Source organism: Bos mutus, chromosome 21, assembly GCF_027580195.1.
Source record: "Bos mutus isolate GX-2022 chromosome 21, NWIPB_WYAK_1.1, whole genome shotgun sequence".
Classification (NCBI taxonomy): domain Eukaryota; kingdom Metazoa; phylum Chordata; class Mammalia; order Artiodactyla; family Bovidae; genus Bos; species Bos mutus.
Genome location: NC_091637.1, coordinates 40772206 through 40791402, shown reverse-complemented (window position 1 = coordinate 40791402; position 19197 = coordinate 40772206). Strand labels below are relative to the sequence as shown.

At 41.1% G+C, this 19197-nt stretch overlaps 1 protein-coding gene across 4 annotated transcripts in view; it reads right to left on the bottom strand.

Moving 5' to 3' along the window:
• Positions 1-700: 700 nt before the first annotated feature.
• Positions 701-19197, bottom strand: part of AP4S1 (adaptor related protein complex 4 subunit sigma 1) — a 48193-nt gene continuing 29696 nt past the window's right edge. For all 4 annotated transcript variants that reach the window (XM_070358682.1, XM_070358679.1, XM_070358681.1 and 1 more), the window contains 5 exons: positions 18831-19040; positions 16069-16155; positions 15029-15097; positions 11337-11348; positions 701-1269 (listed from right to left, as the gene is read on the bottom strand). In XM_070358682.1, coding sequence (XP_070214783.1) covers positions 1141-1269; positions 11337-11348; positions 15029-15097; positions 16069-16155; positions 18831-18968 — 435 coding nt within the window. In that variant the 5' untranslated portion in view covers positions 18969-19040 and the 3' untranslated portion in view covers positions 701-1140. The remainder of the gene's footprint in view (positions 1270-11336; positions 11349-15028; positions 15098-16068; positions 16156-18830; positions 19041-19197) is intronic.

Sequence of the window (19197 nt, the reverse complement as noted above, 5' to 3'; positions counted from 1 at the left end):
CGTGAACATGCTGTTAGCTAAGGCAGTTCTGCATCTTCTACTGTTGATGAAGCAGCAAAAGCACAACTATAGAAAGGTTTGGGAGGATCAGGGCATTGCTCTTCTATAGTAGCTTAGCGGTCTTCTTTGCTTTAGGACATTCCAGGAGAAGAGGTTGAAGGAATAAGAGAGGGGTAGATGCATTTCACAGTAACCTGAACTGATATTCTCTTGTATTCCAGTTTTAGACTTTGAACTAAATTTCATTTACCAATAAATTTACTAATAAGATAAACCCTTTACAGTATGGCACACAGGATAGTCAGTTCTCTGCTCAGTCGCTCAGTTGTGTCTGACTCTTTGCAGCTCCAAGAACTGTAGCCCACCAGGTGGCTCTGTCCATGGAATTATCCAGGCAAGAATACTGGAGCAGGTTGCCATTTCCTCCTCCAGGGGATCTTCTGACCTAGGGATTGAACCTATGTCTTCCTGCATTGGCAGGATTCTTTACCAATGAATGACCTGGGAAGCCTTTAAGATAGCAGTAAGGGCTGTCTTAATGTTTGGCCACTCATTATAGTAACATTCTTTGTAGAGTTAATTACATTATGGCATTGTAATTGTTAAGTACCTATAAAATGTGTATCAGGTTTTTAGAAACTGGAAAGAATTTTTCATTAGGCGCACACATTTGCTAAACTTTTGACTTTTTAAAGAAAGATAGCATTCAGAAAACTTTTATTCAAAGTGCTATGCATGTTCACGTGAATTTTAACAGCTTATTGGCCAACGGAGAGCTCTCATTTTCTTCCCACCCGGTGGTGCTATTCCTGAATTTATCTCTTCACAAAGTCAAGCAGATTCCGAAAAGTTGCCCTTAGTACTACACAAAATCTAAACAAGTGAGGAAAAAAAAAATGCTATGGTCAGAAAATAAAACTTGTCTCTGTTTAGAGAAACTTTTTCTTTGTACATCGTATTTTAAAGCACACTTTTGTTTTCCGTTGGGGACTGTGGAGAACACGTGTTTAAAGTCTTTGGAAGGATAGCCATTTTGCAGTGTTGGTCTTCCAGGTCCTTGTGGGCCAGCGATGTTGAGAGGCGCTCCATGGTATTCTCGTTTCCTTTGAGCCGACGTTGTCTGGCAGAGCCTCTCTGTTTTCAGCTGTCTGACATTTTATCAAGAATTAGTAGAGGGGCAAGAATTCTTGCCCTGTTCATTTCCACAATGCAGCCATTTAATACCATCTCATCCAAAATGATGTGTACTTTATCCAAGTTAAACATGATCTAGGGTTATTATTAAGGAAATTAGTTATAGAAATGTTAACATTCAGTAAACAGTAACTTATGACTTGGAATTTTTCTAGTGTAAATTAGTCTAAACATGAAGTTTTTTTTTAAACAGATTTCCTAAAATTAAAATTGGTGTTTATACTAGAAATTATTACCTTCATGTACACAAATACACTTAGTTTCCCCCTGGTTAGGCTCACTGGACAATAGACATAGAAATGGAGCAGCTATATACCCTTTAGCCAGAGGGAGAGGGGATGTACTAAGAGCTGGAGAATAAAGCAAGTAAATTTTGGTAAGAGTGTATGTATGACCTGACCTCAAGAACAATGTCTTCCCAGATAGCAATAATAACAGTAAATAGCCATGACTTACTGAATACTTATTATGTTCCAGGCATTGTGTTGAGCGTTTTACATATATTATTTCAGTCTTCTCTTTGTTTCTGTGATGTACGTGCTAACAGTATTCTCATTTTACATAGGAACAAAGAGGCTCAAAGCTATTGTCCATGGTCACATGGCTAGTAATTGTAACTTTGGAATTTACATCCAGAGTTTTGGCTCAGCTGCTCTGCTTCCAGACTTCTCAGGAGAGGCCCAAGGCTGCTGAGTATACACCCTCCCTCTACCCTCAAACTTCCACCCCAAAAAATGCCTTTTCAACACAGCACCCTTAGCATGAGACAGGCTAAAGGAAAAAACAGTCACTAGGAGAAATGAATGAAGAAAAGCAAGGCAATGTTGACTTAATTCCCAAGGAGATAAAAGTTCCAGTTTTCAAGGGAGTACTTATAAATGGAGCATTCTCAAAATACTCATTTGAGAATTATGGAGCCACTTTAGCTTCCTGATGTTCCTGGTAGAAAGTCGGGACAGGGCATAGGGGAAGAAAAAAATATTGTTAGACTATGATATCTAGCTAATTAGAAAGAGCCAAATTCTTCCCCCAGGAGCCCCTTCATTTGAGTACCTAACTTTTCCTTTGTGAAACTGAACTGGAAGAGAGAATTAAACTCTGAGGGCGATGACAACAATGGCTGAAGATTTCTAAAGTCTACACTTTACTGTCTTAGGTTTTCATTACCAAAGAGCAGGATCTTGGTCTGTTTAAAAAACAAAACAACAACTGATAGATTATTTCAAATAGACAAACTTCATTCAACAGGGAGTGATTAAATGTACAAGGAGAGTTCATAATTAGTAAATCTTTGTAAAATGAGTCACTAGTAATTCCAGATGTTCAAAGCTATTGTACTTGTTTGGTGAAGTACATCTGTAGAGAATGAGACAATCCTGTGAATGACTTTTAAGTTTCTATTAGGCTCTGTGTTAATACCTCATTAAGCTCTGTGAAAATAGTCCTTCCGCAGAATAAACTGTTTTTCAGGAGCCCATGGGAACTGTCCTTAAGTGACCCAGAAAAGAAAAAAAAAAAAAAGCTTTATTACACCTATTAATAATATCTTCCAATTAGATGGATGATTGCTTTATCCATGGCCAACCTGGGACTGGAATATTAGGCCTTTGACTTAATCCTATTCACTGGACCCAGAAGCCAGAACTTAGAAGCCACAACAAGGCAGGAATAATAGTGAAGTATAAAAAAAGGCAGAAGCACAGGTGGCTGCATGAAAAAATGCCCTACAGAATCGCCCTGTTGTATTTTTTTGGTGGCAAGGTGGTGTTTTTTTAACTATAGTTGACTTACAATGTGTTAATTACTGCTGTACAGCAAAGTGATTCAGTTATCATACACATTCATATATACGTAACACTGATATTCTTTTTTAAATGTTCTTTTCCAAAAAAAAAAAAAAAATTTTCCATGTTTTATCATAGCACACTCAATATAGTTCTCTGCTATACAGTAGGACCTTGTTGTTTTAAGGCCTAGTGCCTTTGAAAATGTCAGTCCATCCAGGGTGATACTCAGATAGAAGGAGATCTCATTTTAATGTAGTCTATTTGAATTGATGCAAACTGCTCTGAAAGACTGCTCCATCTCTGGCAAGAAGATGATCAGCAATTCAGATATCCCCTTGAACAATCAGCCCAATGTTTTGAAATTCAGATTAAAATTTACTGCTGAATCTTATCGACCACTGACATCTTTATATTACAAGGTCAAGATCCTTCAGTAAGTTCTGAATTTCCCAACATCCTGGAAACATGAGTTGCTTAATGAGGTCATTCTGTACTGTGGGCATGTGACGGCCTGCCTATCTGACTATGTGGCTCAAACCCCTAATAATCATGCAAGTTTCTGGCACGCTACAGGGAAACCACAGACCAAATCCAACGTGAGGCAAAAGCCTGAAAGCTGATTTCCTCTTAGAATCATGTGACACCTTTAAAATAAGAATCCAGCTGTTGTTCATATCTTGATTTGGTTCATAAGCAACTTGTACACAATGGCAAAGCCAAGAGTAATGGCATTTGTGCTACTAGCCAGGTGAGCAGGGACCAAGAAATGCCCTATATGCCAAGGCCCATGGCAATAAACAGGCAAACACACCTCAGCCCTGACATTTGGAATAGGAGGAAGCAAGAAAGGCATAGGCTGATGGTCTATTAATGTGATGAGCTATAATGACTATTTTAAGAGGATCCAACTGCAGATGGTGATTGCAGCCATGAAATTAAAAGACGCTTACTCCTTGGAAGAAAAGTTATGACCAACCTAGATAGCATATTCAAAAGCAGTGACGTTACTTTGCCAACAAAGGTCCGTCTAGTCAAGGCTATGGTTTTTCCTGTGGTCATGTATGGATGTGAGAGTTGGACTGTGAAGAAAGCTGAGTGCCGAAGAATTGATGCTTTTGAACTGTGGTGTTGGAGAAGACTCTTGAGAGTCCCTTGGACTACAGGGAGATCCAACCAGTCCATCCTAAAGGAGATCAGTCCTGGGTGTTCTTTGGAAGGACTGATGCTAAAGCTGAAACTCCAGTACTTTGGCCACCTCATGCGAAGAGTTGACTCATTGGAAAAGACTCTGATCCTGGGAGGGATTGGGGGCAGGAGGAGGAGGAGACAACAGAGGATGAGATGGCTGGATGGCATCACTGACTCGATGGACGTGAGTCTGAGTGAACTCCGGGAGGTGGTGATGGACAGGGAGGCCTGGCGTGCTGCAATTCATGGGGTCACAAAGAGTCGGACACAACTGAGCGACTGAACTAATTGAACTGAAACTTCAGGTTATACTGAACTCATCTGACTTAGAAATCCTTGAGGAAATTTGTTTCCTCTCATGGGCACCCTAAGGTTGGAGCTGACAGGAACTAAAAATAGCTTCTCAGAGAACAGATTCATAAAGCCCGATCTTTTCTCAACCCAGAAACCTAAGAGCCTTTCTGAATTCTGGGTAATGTGGATTGGAGTTAAATACTGTAGGGCCCCAGTAATATTTGTGCCACTTGAAATCAATTTTTTAATTAAAGTGATTGAAATGTTTCTGGCTTATATATTGGAATTTTGATCTCTGGATCATGAAACACTTCTTGAACATAGTATTTTAATACCAGTCTGGTGGTCTAGTCCTCCTTTAGGAAGAGAAAACTGAGGAGCATACATTCAAAGAGGACCTCAAAAGCAATTCCTGTCAAGAACCCTGCCTAGGAACTAAACTTTCTGATTCTGTATTTTGCTCTCAGGTCCCTTGTCTTCTTATTTTTCTTTCCTTTTTTTTTTTTTTAAATAAGATCATAGCTAAGCAAAGTTCTTTAAGTAGGGTGGGGGGAAAACATATTCTCACTTTTATACTTTAACTCAATTTCTCATATAATTAGATTAAGTTGCAAAGAGCTAAGTTGTTCACATTTCCCACAGAAAATCAAAAACTACTGTAAAGAAGATTATCATCTTGAGGATTCTGCATAGTTTTGGATATATTCTCCCTGTAATAGTCTTCTGTCCACTTTTACGCTTTGTATGGTCTTAGGTCACTGAAAAGGAGTGTTGTCTTTTTTTGTTAAATAGGTTTCCCATAAAGACCCAGTCCCATTCTGAGAGCAACAAAGACATTTGTGTGTTTTTGTTTGTTTGTTTTAGTTTACATAGGCTTATGTAAAATAACACATATATCAAAGTCAGAATTGGGGTCAATGAACCTGTCATTTCTTGTGGTCCGCCCCGCCCCCCTCGCCTCCACCCCGCCCCCACACACGCACACAACTCTGCTTCTCATAGCTTGCTTCCACTGTTCTTGAGTAAACAGAACCAGAAGCATGGAACCAAAGGAGCTGGGGTAAGACAGACGGACCTGGTGAGGAGGGAGAGGCGGGATAGGAATAGTAGGGGGTGAATATGCTATCTATAGGACTCAGAAACACATGTAAAGGAAACAGAGATGGCGAAGGCTAGGGAGAGCCAAAACAGTCTCGAAGGCAGAATTGTTTAATCTGGAACTTTCATATCCCTTTCCCAGGTGAATGGCTTGGAACAGTCCCTTGGGGACCGTTCCTAATTCTGCTAACTAACTGCTCCTAACCTGACTGGAACTCATGCTGGAGAGGCCCATGGCCCTTACCCCTCCATGCCTGCCCTTCCCAAAGACTGAATTAGCTGCACAAATTCCCTTGGGCCCATGGGCCAGCTTTCTTCTCTTGCAGCCCTGACTCTAATGGATATAGTTTTAAAAGGGGGAAAAAAAAAAGATGTTTAGAAATCTCTGAGGTGAACTTCACTTTTGGAAAGCAAGCTCTTATCAAGACATTCAGGTACTCTCTTCAAAATGTTTCGTGGTTTCCGACTCCTCCAAGCAAACAAAGCCCAGTGTTTCTCTAAAACTTCTCTAATTCAGAAAACACCAAGACAGCAAATGGTGACAGACACTTTATGCAAGTTTTCTTAGATCATTATGAATTTTCAAAAACTGTGTCAAATTTAACCTATCAAATGTATAGCTCTAGAATCAAAGGCCCTGGAAGCCCAGAGACCAACAGCAGCCCTGTCACAAAGCAGCACTATGGGTTAACAATCCACAGAACAGCTTTGGGGCAGAGCAGGTACCATCCCTGAGCCTCAGCCTCCTCGTCTAAAAAATGAGACTTTACCTCATTTTCTTCCAGCTTCAAAGTAGGCAAACCCTCTGACTCTAAAAGTAACCCTCAGGGACAGGAAAGCTAGTTTACTCCTTTCTGATATTTTCAAACCATTCCTGATGTAATCACATGCTTCACAATATCTCAAAAGAAATTCTTTTGTAAGAACAATTACTGTAAATTTCTGAGAGAACATTTCAGTTCCTTACAAGCTGCCGCTTCAGTGTTGGATGACTTCCCTGGAGAATTTCTTTGGTCTTCTTGCCAATATTTCTGTAGCCCCAAGTTGAACAAGTCCTTTTGTGATTTCTCATTAAGTCAGGCTCGAGTTATCTCCTATTTGGAGAAGCCCTATTCTGGTTTCTGGACCTCTAAAGGTATTTGGGATTTTAAGAAAGTAACGGAGGAACGGCAGACACGGGCCTGACAGGGCCTGACGGGAAATCTTGGCAGTATTGCTCACTGCTGACAGGGTCCCTTTGTTCCTCCTGGGGTACACCCTGCAACCAGCTGAGTCACAGTGCAGACAGGATGGAGGCCTTCCCTGCTCCCCACCCTAGCTACAGTAAAGAAGGCATGTTCCGCATCACCCATATGAGCTTTAAGGTTCTGGAATTAATTGCTCAGGCTTTGGGGCTTTAAGCACTTGTGAAATAAAAATGTAAGTGTTCTGAAGATTTTTTTTTAAGATATTTTTGAATGAAGAAGACATTTCTGGATTCTAGACCTAGCCTGTATTTGTGGGCACAAGAATATAAATAGGGACCCCAGCCTATTCCTGACTTCTCTTCACATGCATGTGTGTGGAATACCCCTGTTGCCATCCCAGCCTCTCCATCATTCCTGCCCTCAGTCCTGGGTTATGAATGGAGAGAGGCCTGCAGAGGCCCTGGCGGCAGGCACTGGGATGTCCAGGTACCCACTAGATTTTGGGGATCCAGGTAGCTCAAGGGTGGTCAAGGAGTGGATGCGGGAGCCTGCAGGCTCTGGGTGAGCACCCGTATCCCACAGAGAGGGATGCTGCTGAAGGAGAGCTAGAGGGGGTCCTCTAAAGCACGGGGCCCTGGTTGTCCAGGTCTAAAGGCAGCACTACTGCATTCCACACGACCCCAAATAAACAAAGTTTTTAAGCCTCTTCAAAGGCACCAGATACCAAAGGGGTCTCAAGGTTTCTGGTGCCTTCACACACAGCAGGTGTGCACCGAGCTGGGGAGGAACTGGGCTTTTCCCACACAGCGCTGTTCATTGGTGCCACCCTCTGACAGTTTAGCAGAAGGGGGCTCGAACTGCTCCTTCGAATTATGAATTGTCTGGAGAGTTCAGCAAACCCGGGGCTCTGGAGCTGAACACATTTTGAGAGGCTCATCAGTTGGTTTCTAAGAACTACCTTGATTCATGGAATTTGAAGTCTTTAATCAATCTACCAAATATCAGGTAGGGCAGACTTTCCTGAGAGCAGCCCTCAGGCACCAACCAGCCCCACAGGCGGGCAGAGTGGAATGCAAAGAGGGAACAGGAGCTGCTGCAGCGCAACACGAATGATTTAGGTCACCGTCTTGCCTGGTCCCTGGGGTGCAGGCTGCCCTACCCGACACTACTCTGCAACAGAGAGGTCCCACTCAGTAGAAGGGTTTTCAACAAGCCAGAATCTCTGTCCTGATTTCTGGAGCTTAGGTCGTTTCTTTTTAACATTCCATCTGCCTTGTTCTATGACGTTAGTCTTACCAGAAGTAGAACAAGCCCGTACTAGGGAGATATGTAAATGGTACTTTGAATTTCCTAGTGTCTAACCCTGCAGGCTCTAGAAAACCGCCCCCTCCTTTAAAAGCTACAGGGTGGTAACGTCTCTGGAGTGAGACTGTGAGTAAAGAGCTTCTTGGGAATTCCGTGAGGTTAAATCATGTCTGTGCCTGTATGGACTGACACGGAAGGCTTTCCTAATCTAAGCAAACACAAAGGTCATGACCTGTTCCGGGTAGCTGGCTCCAGGTTGCAACTGGGTCAGCTGCTGGTTCAACGTTTTAAGGCCCAAGGAAGCTACTTTCCGGGCACAATGTTGGTTGCTCTGGCAGGTTCCCAGGTACAAGCTACCAGAGCGCTGATGCAAGATGTCTATGGGTGGCACCTCTAAAGGGCTCCCTTGTCTTCCTGTTAAAACCTGGTGTGAAGAAGTCTTCCCTGGATATCTTTGATGCGACAGTTTAAACAGAACTATGTATGAGGCAGAATAGAGTTGTGGATTGATAATGTGACTTTTTTTCAGATGGCTGAGGGTAGAAACCCTTTAAGAAGGTCAGTAGAAGACCGATGCCCCTGCCCTGCCAGCTGCTGTGCTTTTAGACCACGGGAGGGCCACGTGAATTTCACCTCAAGTTCAGACAGACACTTCCAGATCTGCAGACTTAGCTCCCTTCTCTAAGTGATGAAAAATTCCTCATCTGTCAAGTGGATGTGCCTAAGTAACTGCTGAGGGACAGTAAATAGGTTAAGTAGGTCAGAGAGGAAGAGAAGGCAAAAATGAAGCTAACTAAAATGATAGGAAGAGACAGAAATCGTGTGCTTTAGTGTGAAAATTAAATTCAAACAAGAATGCTGGAGCTCTATTACATTGACCGGAAGCTCAGATGGTAAAGTGTCTGCCTTCAACGTGGGAGACCCGGGTTAGATCCCTGGGTCGGGAAGATCCCCTGGAGAAGGAAATGGCAACCCACTCCAGTACTCTTGCCTGGAAAATCCCATGGACCGAGGAGCCTGGTAGGCTGCAGTCCATGGGGTTGCAAAGAGCTGGACACGACTGAGCAACTTCACTTCACTTCTTCACTTCAGACAGATACAAAGACAAACCCATCTCTACTTCCAATAAACACCTAGTCAGTATATAAGACACATCAATACAATGAATCCAAATATAATACACGCCCTACTACATGTGACTCACTTGAATTCTGCATATCTAGACTTGAAAGACTCTCCCACCCTGCTCTAGGTGTAAGGCAACTCAGCTCAGTTACCTAGAGTCATGGCAACATCAAACACTAAAGCTGAGAGGGTATTAAAGCTCTTCCAGTTTAATTCCATCATTCTGAGATGAGGAGTTTGTGTGTTTTGTCTGATACACACACCCAATTGGTGGCAGGACTGAAAGCAGAACCTGGGTGTATTTCTGGCAAAATATCTATTAAATGCTTTTGCTAACTTACTGTGCGTGCATGCTAAGTGGCTTCAGTCATGTCTGACTCTTTGTGACACTATGGACTGTAGCCCACTAGGCTCCTCTGTCCGTGGGATTCTCCAGGCAAGAATACTGGAGTGTACTGCCATGCCCTCCTCCAGGGGATCTTCCCAACCCAGGGATCAAACCTGTGTCTCTCAAGTCTCCTGCATTGGCAGGTGGATTCTTTATCATCAGTGCCATTACTTCTTAAATCAAAAGGCATTTTTATTATTCCCCTATATAAGGAGAAAGAGATTTATTTTGAATGGCTTTAAAAGATTTAGTTAAAATGGAATATTACATGCTGAATAAAAATACACCCAAATATACAGCCTGGTCTTGGGTCTCCTAGGTCAAAAGGACCACAGATTTAGGTCACTCACCACTAGAGGGCACTCAGATTTCCCTGGTTAACTTACAGAGGCTTCCAAACACAGCCTGCAAATAAACTTTATCAACATGCCAATTTCTATCAAGAGTAAAAGGTAAATGGCCATTTCCCCAGAATATACTGGCATACTGGTGCTGGACATAGGTTTCTAATATGTGTGTGTGTGTGTGTGTGTGTGTGTGTGTATCGGAGAAGGTGATGGCACCCCGCTCCAGTACTCTTGCCTGGAAAATCCCATGGACGGAGGAGCCCGGTAGGCTGCAGTCCATGGGGTCGCGAAGAGTAGGACACGACTGAGTGACTTCACTTTCACGCATTGGAGAAGGAAATGGCAACCCACTCCAGTGTTCTTGCCTGGAGAATCCCAGGGAGGGGGGAGCCTGGTGGGCTGCCGTATATGGGATCGCACAGAGTCGGACATGACTGAAGCAACTTAGCAGCAGCAGCATATGTATATATGGGCTTCCCTGGTGGCTCAGAAGATAAAGAATCTACCTGCAATGGGGGAGACCTGAGTTCAATCCCTGAGTGGGGAAGATCCCCTGGAAGATGGCATGGCAACCCATTCCAGTATTCTTTCCTGGAAAATCCCCATGGACAGAGGAGCCTGGCGGGCTACAGTCTATGGGGTTGCAAAGAGTTGGACACAATTGAGCGACTAAGCACAGCACATATGTACATATACATACATAACTGCTATAATTAATATATATTTATTATAATTAATATTACTATTTTAGATTCAAGCCTAATGTTTTCTCAAAGAACTATTCCATTTATTGCTTTTAAGTGGTAAGCGGATTTCTTAAGTAAAAATTAAAAGACAACTTGCCTCCAGAGCACTCACACAAAGGTCGGTGGGCTCCTGCCAAAATCAGCAGTATTCTAAGCAAATCATGCTGTTCTTGGGCCCCTTGGATACTTTGATTTAAAAGGGAGAAGAGAAGAAAAGGAGAATTTCCTCTGCTATAAAAGGAAATGAACACAAGCCAGGCAATTTCTTTAACTTTCCAGTTTATCATCCCTGGAAGCCTTCTTGATCATGTGGGGAATTTCTGGAGATTTATACCTGGAGCCATGAAAATCCATTCTCTGTAGGCAGACCAAGCCCTTTCTGGCTGTTTTATTTGAATTCTGAAAAAGTCTATTCCATATATGTAAGTTAAATTAGTATATAACAGTGATCATTAAACACCATCATAGCATTGCCCTGTATGAAAAACACAAGAATTGTCGTGCAAAAGGGTAGAGGGTTTCTGCAAATAGCCCGTACCTCTATGTCCTGTCAGAGCTATTGATGGTGAGTCTTCCGGATACTGGATTCCCGGCCTTTGGCACTTACCTGATCAGGACTAGCCTGTCCTTTGCCAACTAGTGTGGAAAACTTGGCTCACAGCACTGAAAAAGGATACATCTAGTTCACTCTGGAAAAGAGAAAAGAGTCCAAGGATGAGAAGGAGACACTGGGCCACAATGCAGAGACCCTGTCGCTTAGCAGAGACAGCGCCTGCTCTGGCCGCCAGCCTGGAAGCAGCGGGGAGAGGCTGCTCTATAAGCAGAAGCTGGAGCCCACAGAGGCCCTGAGTTTGGGATGGTGATTCAAAAAAAAAATAGGCTGCCGTTTGGAGGACATTTATAGGCCAGGACAATTCACTTTTAGAGTGTAGAGGGAATACACTAATTCAACCTTTAGAGAACATAGGTAATTTGATATGTATATCAAAAAATGTAATAACGTGCACAGTTTGAATCCATCAGTCTTACTTCTAGAAGTTTATCCTAAGGAAACAATTAGATAATGGCACAGTGATGTGTGCTAGGATATCCAGGGTAATGTTATTTATAGTAGCAAATTACTGAAAACAAGCTAGGTGTCTATCAAAGGAAGGACTAGTTCACAAATTATGGCAAATCCACAAATGATGACACAGATACATTAAGTCCTGCCTCTTTTGAAGCTAACTGGGCTGGCTCTGTATTGAAACATGATGCTAAGATGCTTCTTTCAACCCAGACAGCATGAGACTGATCTCCAAATTTAAGATCTGGAAACTCCGAAGATTAAAAATAGACCAAGAAAGAAAGTTTAAAACTCACAAACCTAAAAATAAATCTTAGATGACAAGGCATTCTCCAGGAGTGGGGTGGATTTTCTTTTATTTCCCATGGCACTCTTCTCTCTCCTCCTTCTCTTCTTTTTGCTACTGTCATCCTAAACCGGGTCATCCCTTAGTACTATCCAAGTCCTGTATAATCACCTGGCTTAAATTAAATTCTAACCTTCACTCCTGTGGTTTATGTGGTCACTGACTCTCTCCCAAAAATAAAAGCTATCATCCAGCAACCTGCTATTTATTCTCAGTTACTGAATATCATAATTTTACAAACCTTAGCAATGATAGTGCTTGGACCAACTCTTCATTCTCCCAGGTTTAAAATATTGCTATTTGGGGAAATTATATTCTACTTGATAGGTGTTCTCTCAAAGTGGCTAACCATGGCCAGCTCTGAATCACAGACCCTGACTTGCAACCAGTCTGTCTTAACAGAGTGGTTGTCAAGAGATAAGCATCTCTTTCAGCTCTGGAGGGCACCAGCGCCTTCCTAGCTGGATGCACTACCGTGTCACACGCCACTCAGCCGCTTCCCAGCTCCAACCGTTGAATTAGGAAACGGCTGACAACAAGCCTCATGCATTAAGACAGTGGCTCTCAAACTGAAGCAGGCTTCAGAATCACCTGGAAGGCTTGTTAAAACACAGTTTGCAGCACCTCAACCCAGACTGATTCAATAGTCTGGGGTAGGCCAAGAGTTTATCTTTCTAAGAGATTCCCACATAATACCTATGTTACTGGTCTAGGAACCATATTTTTCAAACTGAGAACAAACTGCATAAAGGCAATGAAAACTGGCTAGGTGATTGCCCCACAAAGAAGGGGTTTGCCAAACTTTACTTGTGGCGTTAGGAGTTAGGCTGAAGATACAACTTTCAATGTTTTGCCCTATAGTGCACTCAAGATTACTAATTATGGAGCAGATTCCACTCACTGCCTCAAGAGGAAGCAGCTTGGAAACAGTTCCTTCCTAATCTCTTTATTTAACAGCAAAATGAAATAAACAAAAGAGTTTTGAAAAATTAGCCTGTGTCACTACTGCTTCTTAAAAATGTCTAAGCAAGTCTCAGGAAAGCCTATGGTAGCAGAATAAAACATTTTCACTGATTCTTTTTTAAAAGACTGTTGGATTTCAAACTAACCACGAAGCTATAGTCATCAAGATATAGTGGTCCTGGCAGAAGGATAAACATACAGATCTGTATACAGAAACATACAGAAGACCAGAACGGAAAATCCAGAAATAAAGCCTTACATTTATGGTCAATTGATTTTTTTGACAAGGGTGCCAAGACAATTAAATGGAGGTGGGGTGGGGAGAATAGTCTTATCAACAAATGGCACACAGACAACTGGATATAACATGAAGTGAGACCCCCCACTTCAAACCATATACACAAATTACTCAATATGGCTCAAAGACCTAAAAGTAGAAGCTAAAACTATTATATAAATGAAACAAATATAACATTGAAATCAATAAGGTCTGAGTTGGGGAAAAAAGAAAAGAACCCATAAAGAGTAAATCTTTATGACCTTAGGTCAGGCAAAAGCCTTTTTAGACATGACACCAAAACATAAGCAGCAGAATAATTTAACTTCTTCAAAATTAAGAACTATTGTGTTTCAAAAGACAGCATCAAGAAAGTGAAAAGAAAACCACTGAATGGAGACAGCATTTTCAAGTCATGTCTGATAAGAGATTTATACTCAGACTACAATAAGAACTTTCACAACTCAACAATAAAAAAGACAAATAATGCAGCTGAAAAATGGGCAAAGGGTGTGAACAAACATTTCTCCAAAGAAGATATACAGATGGCCAATAAACACATGAAAAGATGCTCAACACTGTTATCCATTAGTGAAAAGCAAATAAAACTCACAATTTATTTATACCATTTCATACCCACTGGGATGACTATAATCAAAACACAGATAATAAGGTTTGGTGAGGATGTGGAGAATTAGAACTCTCATATACTGCTGGTGAGAATTTAAATCATGGAACCATTTTTGAAAACAGTTTCATCAAAATGATAAACATGGCGTTACCATATCACCCCCCAATTCTACTCCTAGGTAGAGGCCCAAGAGAACTGAAAACATGATTCCACACAAGAATGCATATACAAGCGTTCATAGAGGTATTACTCATAATGGACAAAAAGCATAAATAACCCAAATGTCCATCAACTGAAGAATGAATTAACAAAATATTGTATATCCATAGAATAGAATATTATTCAGCAATAAAAAGGAAAGGTGTACTGACAGACATCACAACGTGATCAATGTCTTGAAAACATTATGCTAAAGTAAAAAATTCAGTCATAAAAACCACATATTATTGAACTTCATATAATTCTATTTATATAAAATGTCTAGAATAGGCAAACCTATAGCGACAGAAAGTAGATTAGAGATTATCTGGGGCTTGGAGCAAGTGGAGTAGATAAGTGGGAGAGAAATGCTAATGGGTACGGTGTTTCTTTTTGGCGAAATATTTTTAAACTTTGTGGTGATGGTTTCACAACTCTGGGTACATACTAAAAACTATACACTTTGAAGGGGAATTGTGTATCATTAAGTTACATTTCAGTACAACTGTTAAAATAAGGGACATTGGAAAGGAACTCATGTTTTCCTTGAGGGGAGCTGGTTCTGATGGAAATGAACCCTAAACTACAAGGGTCTTGGTGTCCTAGGAAGGGACGCAGAAGAAAGAAGAAGGGATTGATGTATATAGCAAAGTATCTTAACAGAGAAAGACACAAGAGGTTCTTAGTCTTATACAACTGGCTCTGTATAGAGATCTAGACACAGCATAGTTTCTAACACTTTGGATGAGCCAGAAGGAAAGGTAAAGAAAATCTGGCATCATTTAACTTTTACACATTAAAGTTCTATATTAACACATGTTTTTTATACAGGCCTATTTCTTGGAAATTGGGCAAAGGATGAAAACCGTTTTAAGTCATTAAACTTACCACTCGGCTGAAGTAGTCATCTAAAACTTCCACAAAGTTATGGATGAATTCATAAATTGCCATCTCGTTCTGAAATAGAAAAGGAATGGTGTAAATAATTTCAGTGTGACGTATGGGAAAAGAGACATGGAGCCGCCGCGTCAGCAGCCAGGTTTTAGAGCATTTGGCTTGATAAACAGACAATGTGAGCAAAGTAGCTTCCTATGGACAAATATTCAGAAATATTCTAGGACTTATTTGTTTAAAAGAAGCTTATCAACAGGGGAAATGTAGAAAACCTTAACCTCTAAGATTTTTTGAGAAGTCCGTGATGACTCTGGCTGCATTGAAACTAGATTGAGTCTAGTGATTAGAACTTGGAGGTTTACTCCCTGACTTCAAGACCAATGAATGGCTAAAGCCAGTTGGTTTTTTCCTTCAGGGTCTTCATGTTGTCACTTTGCTATCTGTAGAAGATGGGGAACTGTTTCAAAGTTTGGTGCATGGGTGAAAAACAATCAACTGAGATTTCCAAGTATTTTAGATCTTAAACACCCTTTTCAGGCATTCCATGGCCACAGGGGCTATTGATCTGAGACTGACATTTCTGAAAAGGCGAACTACATCTGATGAGACGTAATCGCGAGGTGTTCATGTTCACAGTCTGCTCTGGCTTCTGTCATGTCAGCCGAGGTTGAACACCACAACTGTCTGGCCTCTACCCTTGGCTTGGTGGCCCCCCTGTGCCACACAGAACGAGGGCAGGAAACTGGCACTGCTTACGGTCCAGGAAGGCATTCTGTGGTCTCATGCTTCTTCACAAGCTACTCATCTAATCCAAGAAAAATCCTGGTTTCTCTCTTCCACATAGCTTTCCCAGCCTTGACAAAAACCCAATACCCTTAAAACAAAGAACAAACAAACAAAACAATATCCTTCCAGAGTCAAGATGATGCTTATGGAGGTAAGTGGGGCAGAAAATGTCAATTTAAAGCAGAATAAAAAGCAGACTGTTATTCCTAATTTTCTTATATTTTCCATAAGCTTTTCTATTATCTTACCTCTGTGTCATTAACTCCAACCACAATGAAGAGAGCTGCATACTGCCGGTATATCAGCTTAAAGTCTTTATATTCAATGAAAGAACACTAGACAAAAACACAATTAGATATTAATTCCTAAGGTTGACAGGGATGTCTTCAAAATGGTGTGCATAATTCTAGGTTCTGATCTGAGTATCTGTCAACACATTCCTAGAAATATACAACACTGTGATGTTACACGGGGCTTCCAGGTAGCACCAGTGCTGAAGAACCTGCCTGCCGGTGCAGGAGATGTAAGTGACAGGAGTTAGGTCCCTGGGTTGGAAATAGCCCCTGGAGGAGGGCATGGCAACCCATTCTAGGAATCTTGTCTGGATAATCTCCATGGAGAGAGAAGCCTAGCGACCTACAGTCCATGGGTTTGCAAAGAGTCAGAACATGGCTGAGCGACTAAGCACAGCACAGCACAGGCTCTTTTTAAAAATTATTTAAAGGTGGTTTTTATGTGACAGATACGAAACAAAAATCATCCATTGTAAATAGTGCTTTATAAGAATTAATAAATAACTTACCACTATTGACTAGTGGAGAAAACAACTCACTTCCCATTCATCTCTCCCCTCATGTCATTATATAAAGAGGGAGAGGAAGATGCTGGGTGGATAGGAATTCAACCAGCAGGATGAAGGTACAGTGTTGCCCTTCCTTTAGACTTTTGGGTTTGCTTGACCAAACGTGATTAAGAACTGTATCACTTTTTGCACTGGGATATGTTGCTCTATGACATTCAGATATACTTGGGAATGAAGCTTCAAGGTTTTTTTTTTTTTTTGACCACACTGTGTGGCATGCAGGATCTTAGTTCCCTGACCATGGATCAAAACCATGGGCATGGCAATGAAAGGGAAGAGTACTAACCACTGCTGCTGCTGCTGCTAAGTCGCATCATTTGTGTCTGACTCTGTGTGACCCCATAAACGACAGCCTACCAGGCTCCGCCGTCCCTGGGATTCTCCAGGCAAGAACACTGCAGTGGGGTGCCATTTCCTTCTCCAATGCATGAAAGTGAAAAGTGAAAGTGAAGTCGCTCAGTCATGTCTGACTCAGCGACCCCATGGACTGCAGCCTACCAGGCTCCTCCATCCATGGGATTTTCCAGGCAAGAATACTGGAGTGGGGTGCCGTTACCTTCTCTGCCTAACCACCGCACTGCCAGGGAATTCCTGAAGCTGCAAGCTTTGATTATGGCGTTTTTTCCATGGGAAGCCATTCCACAATCTATATAATGGAAGGGTTTGAGGCTTTTATTTGCAATTAGGATAAAAACCATTAAATCCAGGACCATTCTACAGCTTTAGGTTCACTGCAGAGCCAGTATAATTCTGCTCAGACAGATCTTTCAAGGAATCACTTACTATTTGAAAGAACTGAGAAACATTTTTCAAAGCCTCTCAGGAGTTTCTGACATTCAAAAAAAAAGTATCAAAGCACCTTTGTGGATAAAATAAAAATGAAGCTGAGACTGTGTTACTTTTGGGTTCCCTTTAAGATCTAAGATAATTTAGAATGCTTCAAAAGTATCTAACGGTATACTTATTCCAAAGCATATATTTCAGAGGGTAACCTATCAGTGAAAATGATGTTTGAAATTGTGGAGTGCCTGCATTGTATAGAAAGATTCAAACAGAAATGCTTCTTCAGTCTGTTTACCCTTACTTAAAGTCTATGGCTATTAACACAGTTCTTTAATAGTTTCAGTTTCCTTTTGACAACTACATAAAGCAGTGTGTGCCATGGCAGGCCAAAGCAGTAATTCAAAGAGGACTCTGAGATATTCCGACTGGAAAATCAATTTAGAAGCCAAGGGAAACACAGTGTCTATGCGTCACTTTTAAGTACTGATGTACCTTAATATTTTATGACTTACCAGTGGTTCCTACAAGCAGCCTTTCTACATAGTCAGTGAAATGGAGAAATGGCAAATTAATGGGTGATTTATATAGGCTTTCTGATTTTGCCTTAGTTTGCTCCATGATTTCCAAAGGATTCCAAGTTTAGGGCGTGGACTAAGTAATTCTCCAATTAAAATCCCTTGTAAAAGTAGGCTCCGTTTTTTAAATTTCCATTTAGTATTATTTTAATGATTCAATTTAACCTCAATTTTGGCAGAATGGATCGATTAGTTATTTCACATGCATTTGCCCACTTTCATTTCTCTCATCTATATAATAAGACAAGTTCAAATCAAGTTTGTTTTGTTTTTAAATTACTTGTTCCAGTTTTATGTTGGTGGTAAATTTATAAAAATGATAAGCAGAATAAAAAACACCCCCCTCCACACGAGAATCATGTTATTATCCTCTGGCACAAAGTGGGTCTTGAGTATCTCCCTCTATCCTGGTCATTTGACCTCATCTTTTGGCTTAAAGAAAGCCATCTGCTACAGGCACTCCTGAGAGTTCCAAGGGCTCAGTTCTCATGAACAAAAAAAGAAGGTATGTCTATTAGCAGGAGTAAATTTGCCACTTCCATAGTGCAATGAGACAAATATGCTGACCTAAATACGAACCCAAGACTTTCCCTGGTTTTCTTTGCTTTTATTTTCCTTAAGGGGATGTAAAGAGAGCTGTGCGCCAGTCTTCATTTCACTTCATTTGTTATTTTCTCTAATAGCTATTGAAAGAATGGGGTTCAAAGAAAACGATGGCCCTTGAGACTCAGTAATAACAAATCTGCCACACTGAGTTGGATGCAGAGATGAAAGAGAGAATCAGACTTACTTGTTCATTGGATCGAGAGAGACAGCTCTTTATGACTTCTGTTTCCAGAAGCGTACGCTTATTAATCTCCACATGTTCATAGTACTTAGAAAGTCGGGTCTGCCCTTGTTTATTCACCATGAGGAAAAACTTTATCATTTTTTTTCCTCTAGCCACTATTTTTCCAAGTATAATTCAAAAGATATGGCAAGGGGTGGCTGTAACCAGAACCTGAAGGACAAAAAGAACAACAGAAAGACAAGATCAAATTCCTCAAGAATCGTATTAAATGTGTTCCACAGATAAACCAGAAGTAAAATGTCTTCTGATAACATTGGTCTTCACTCCTGTGAACTAAATGAGGTTTTAATAAATAAATTTTCATTAG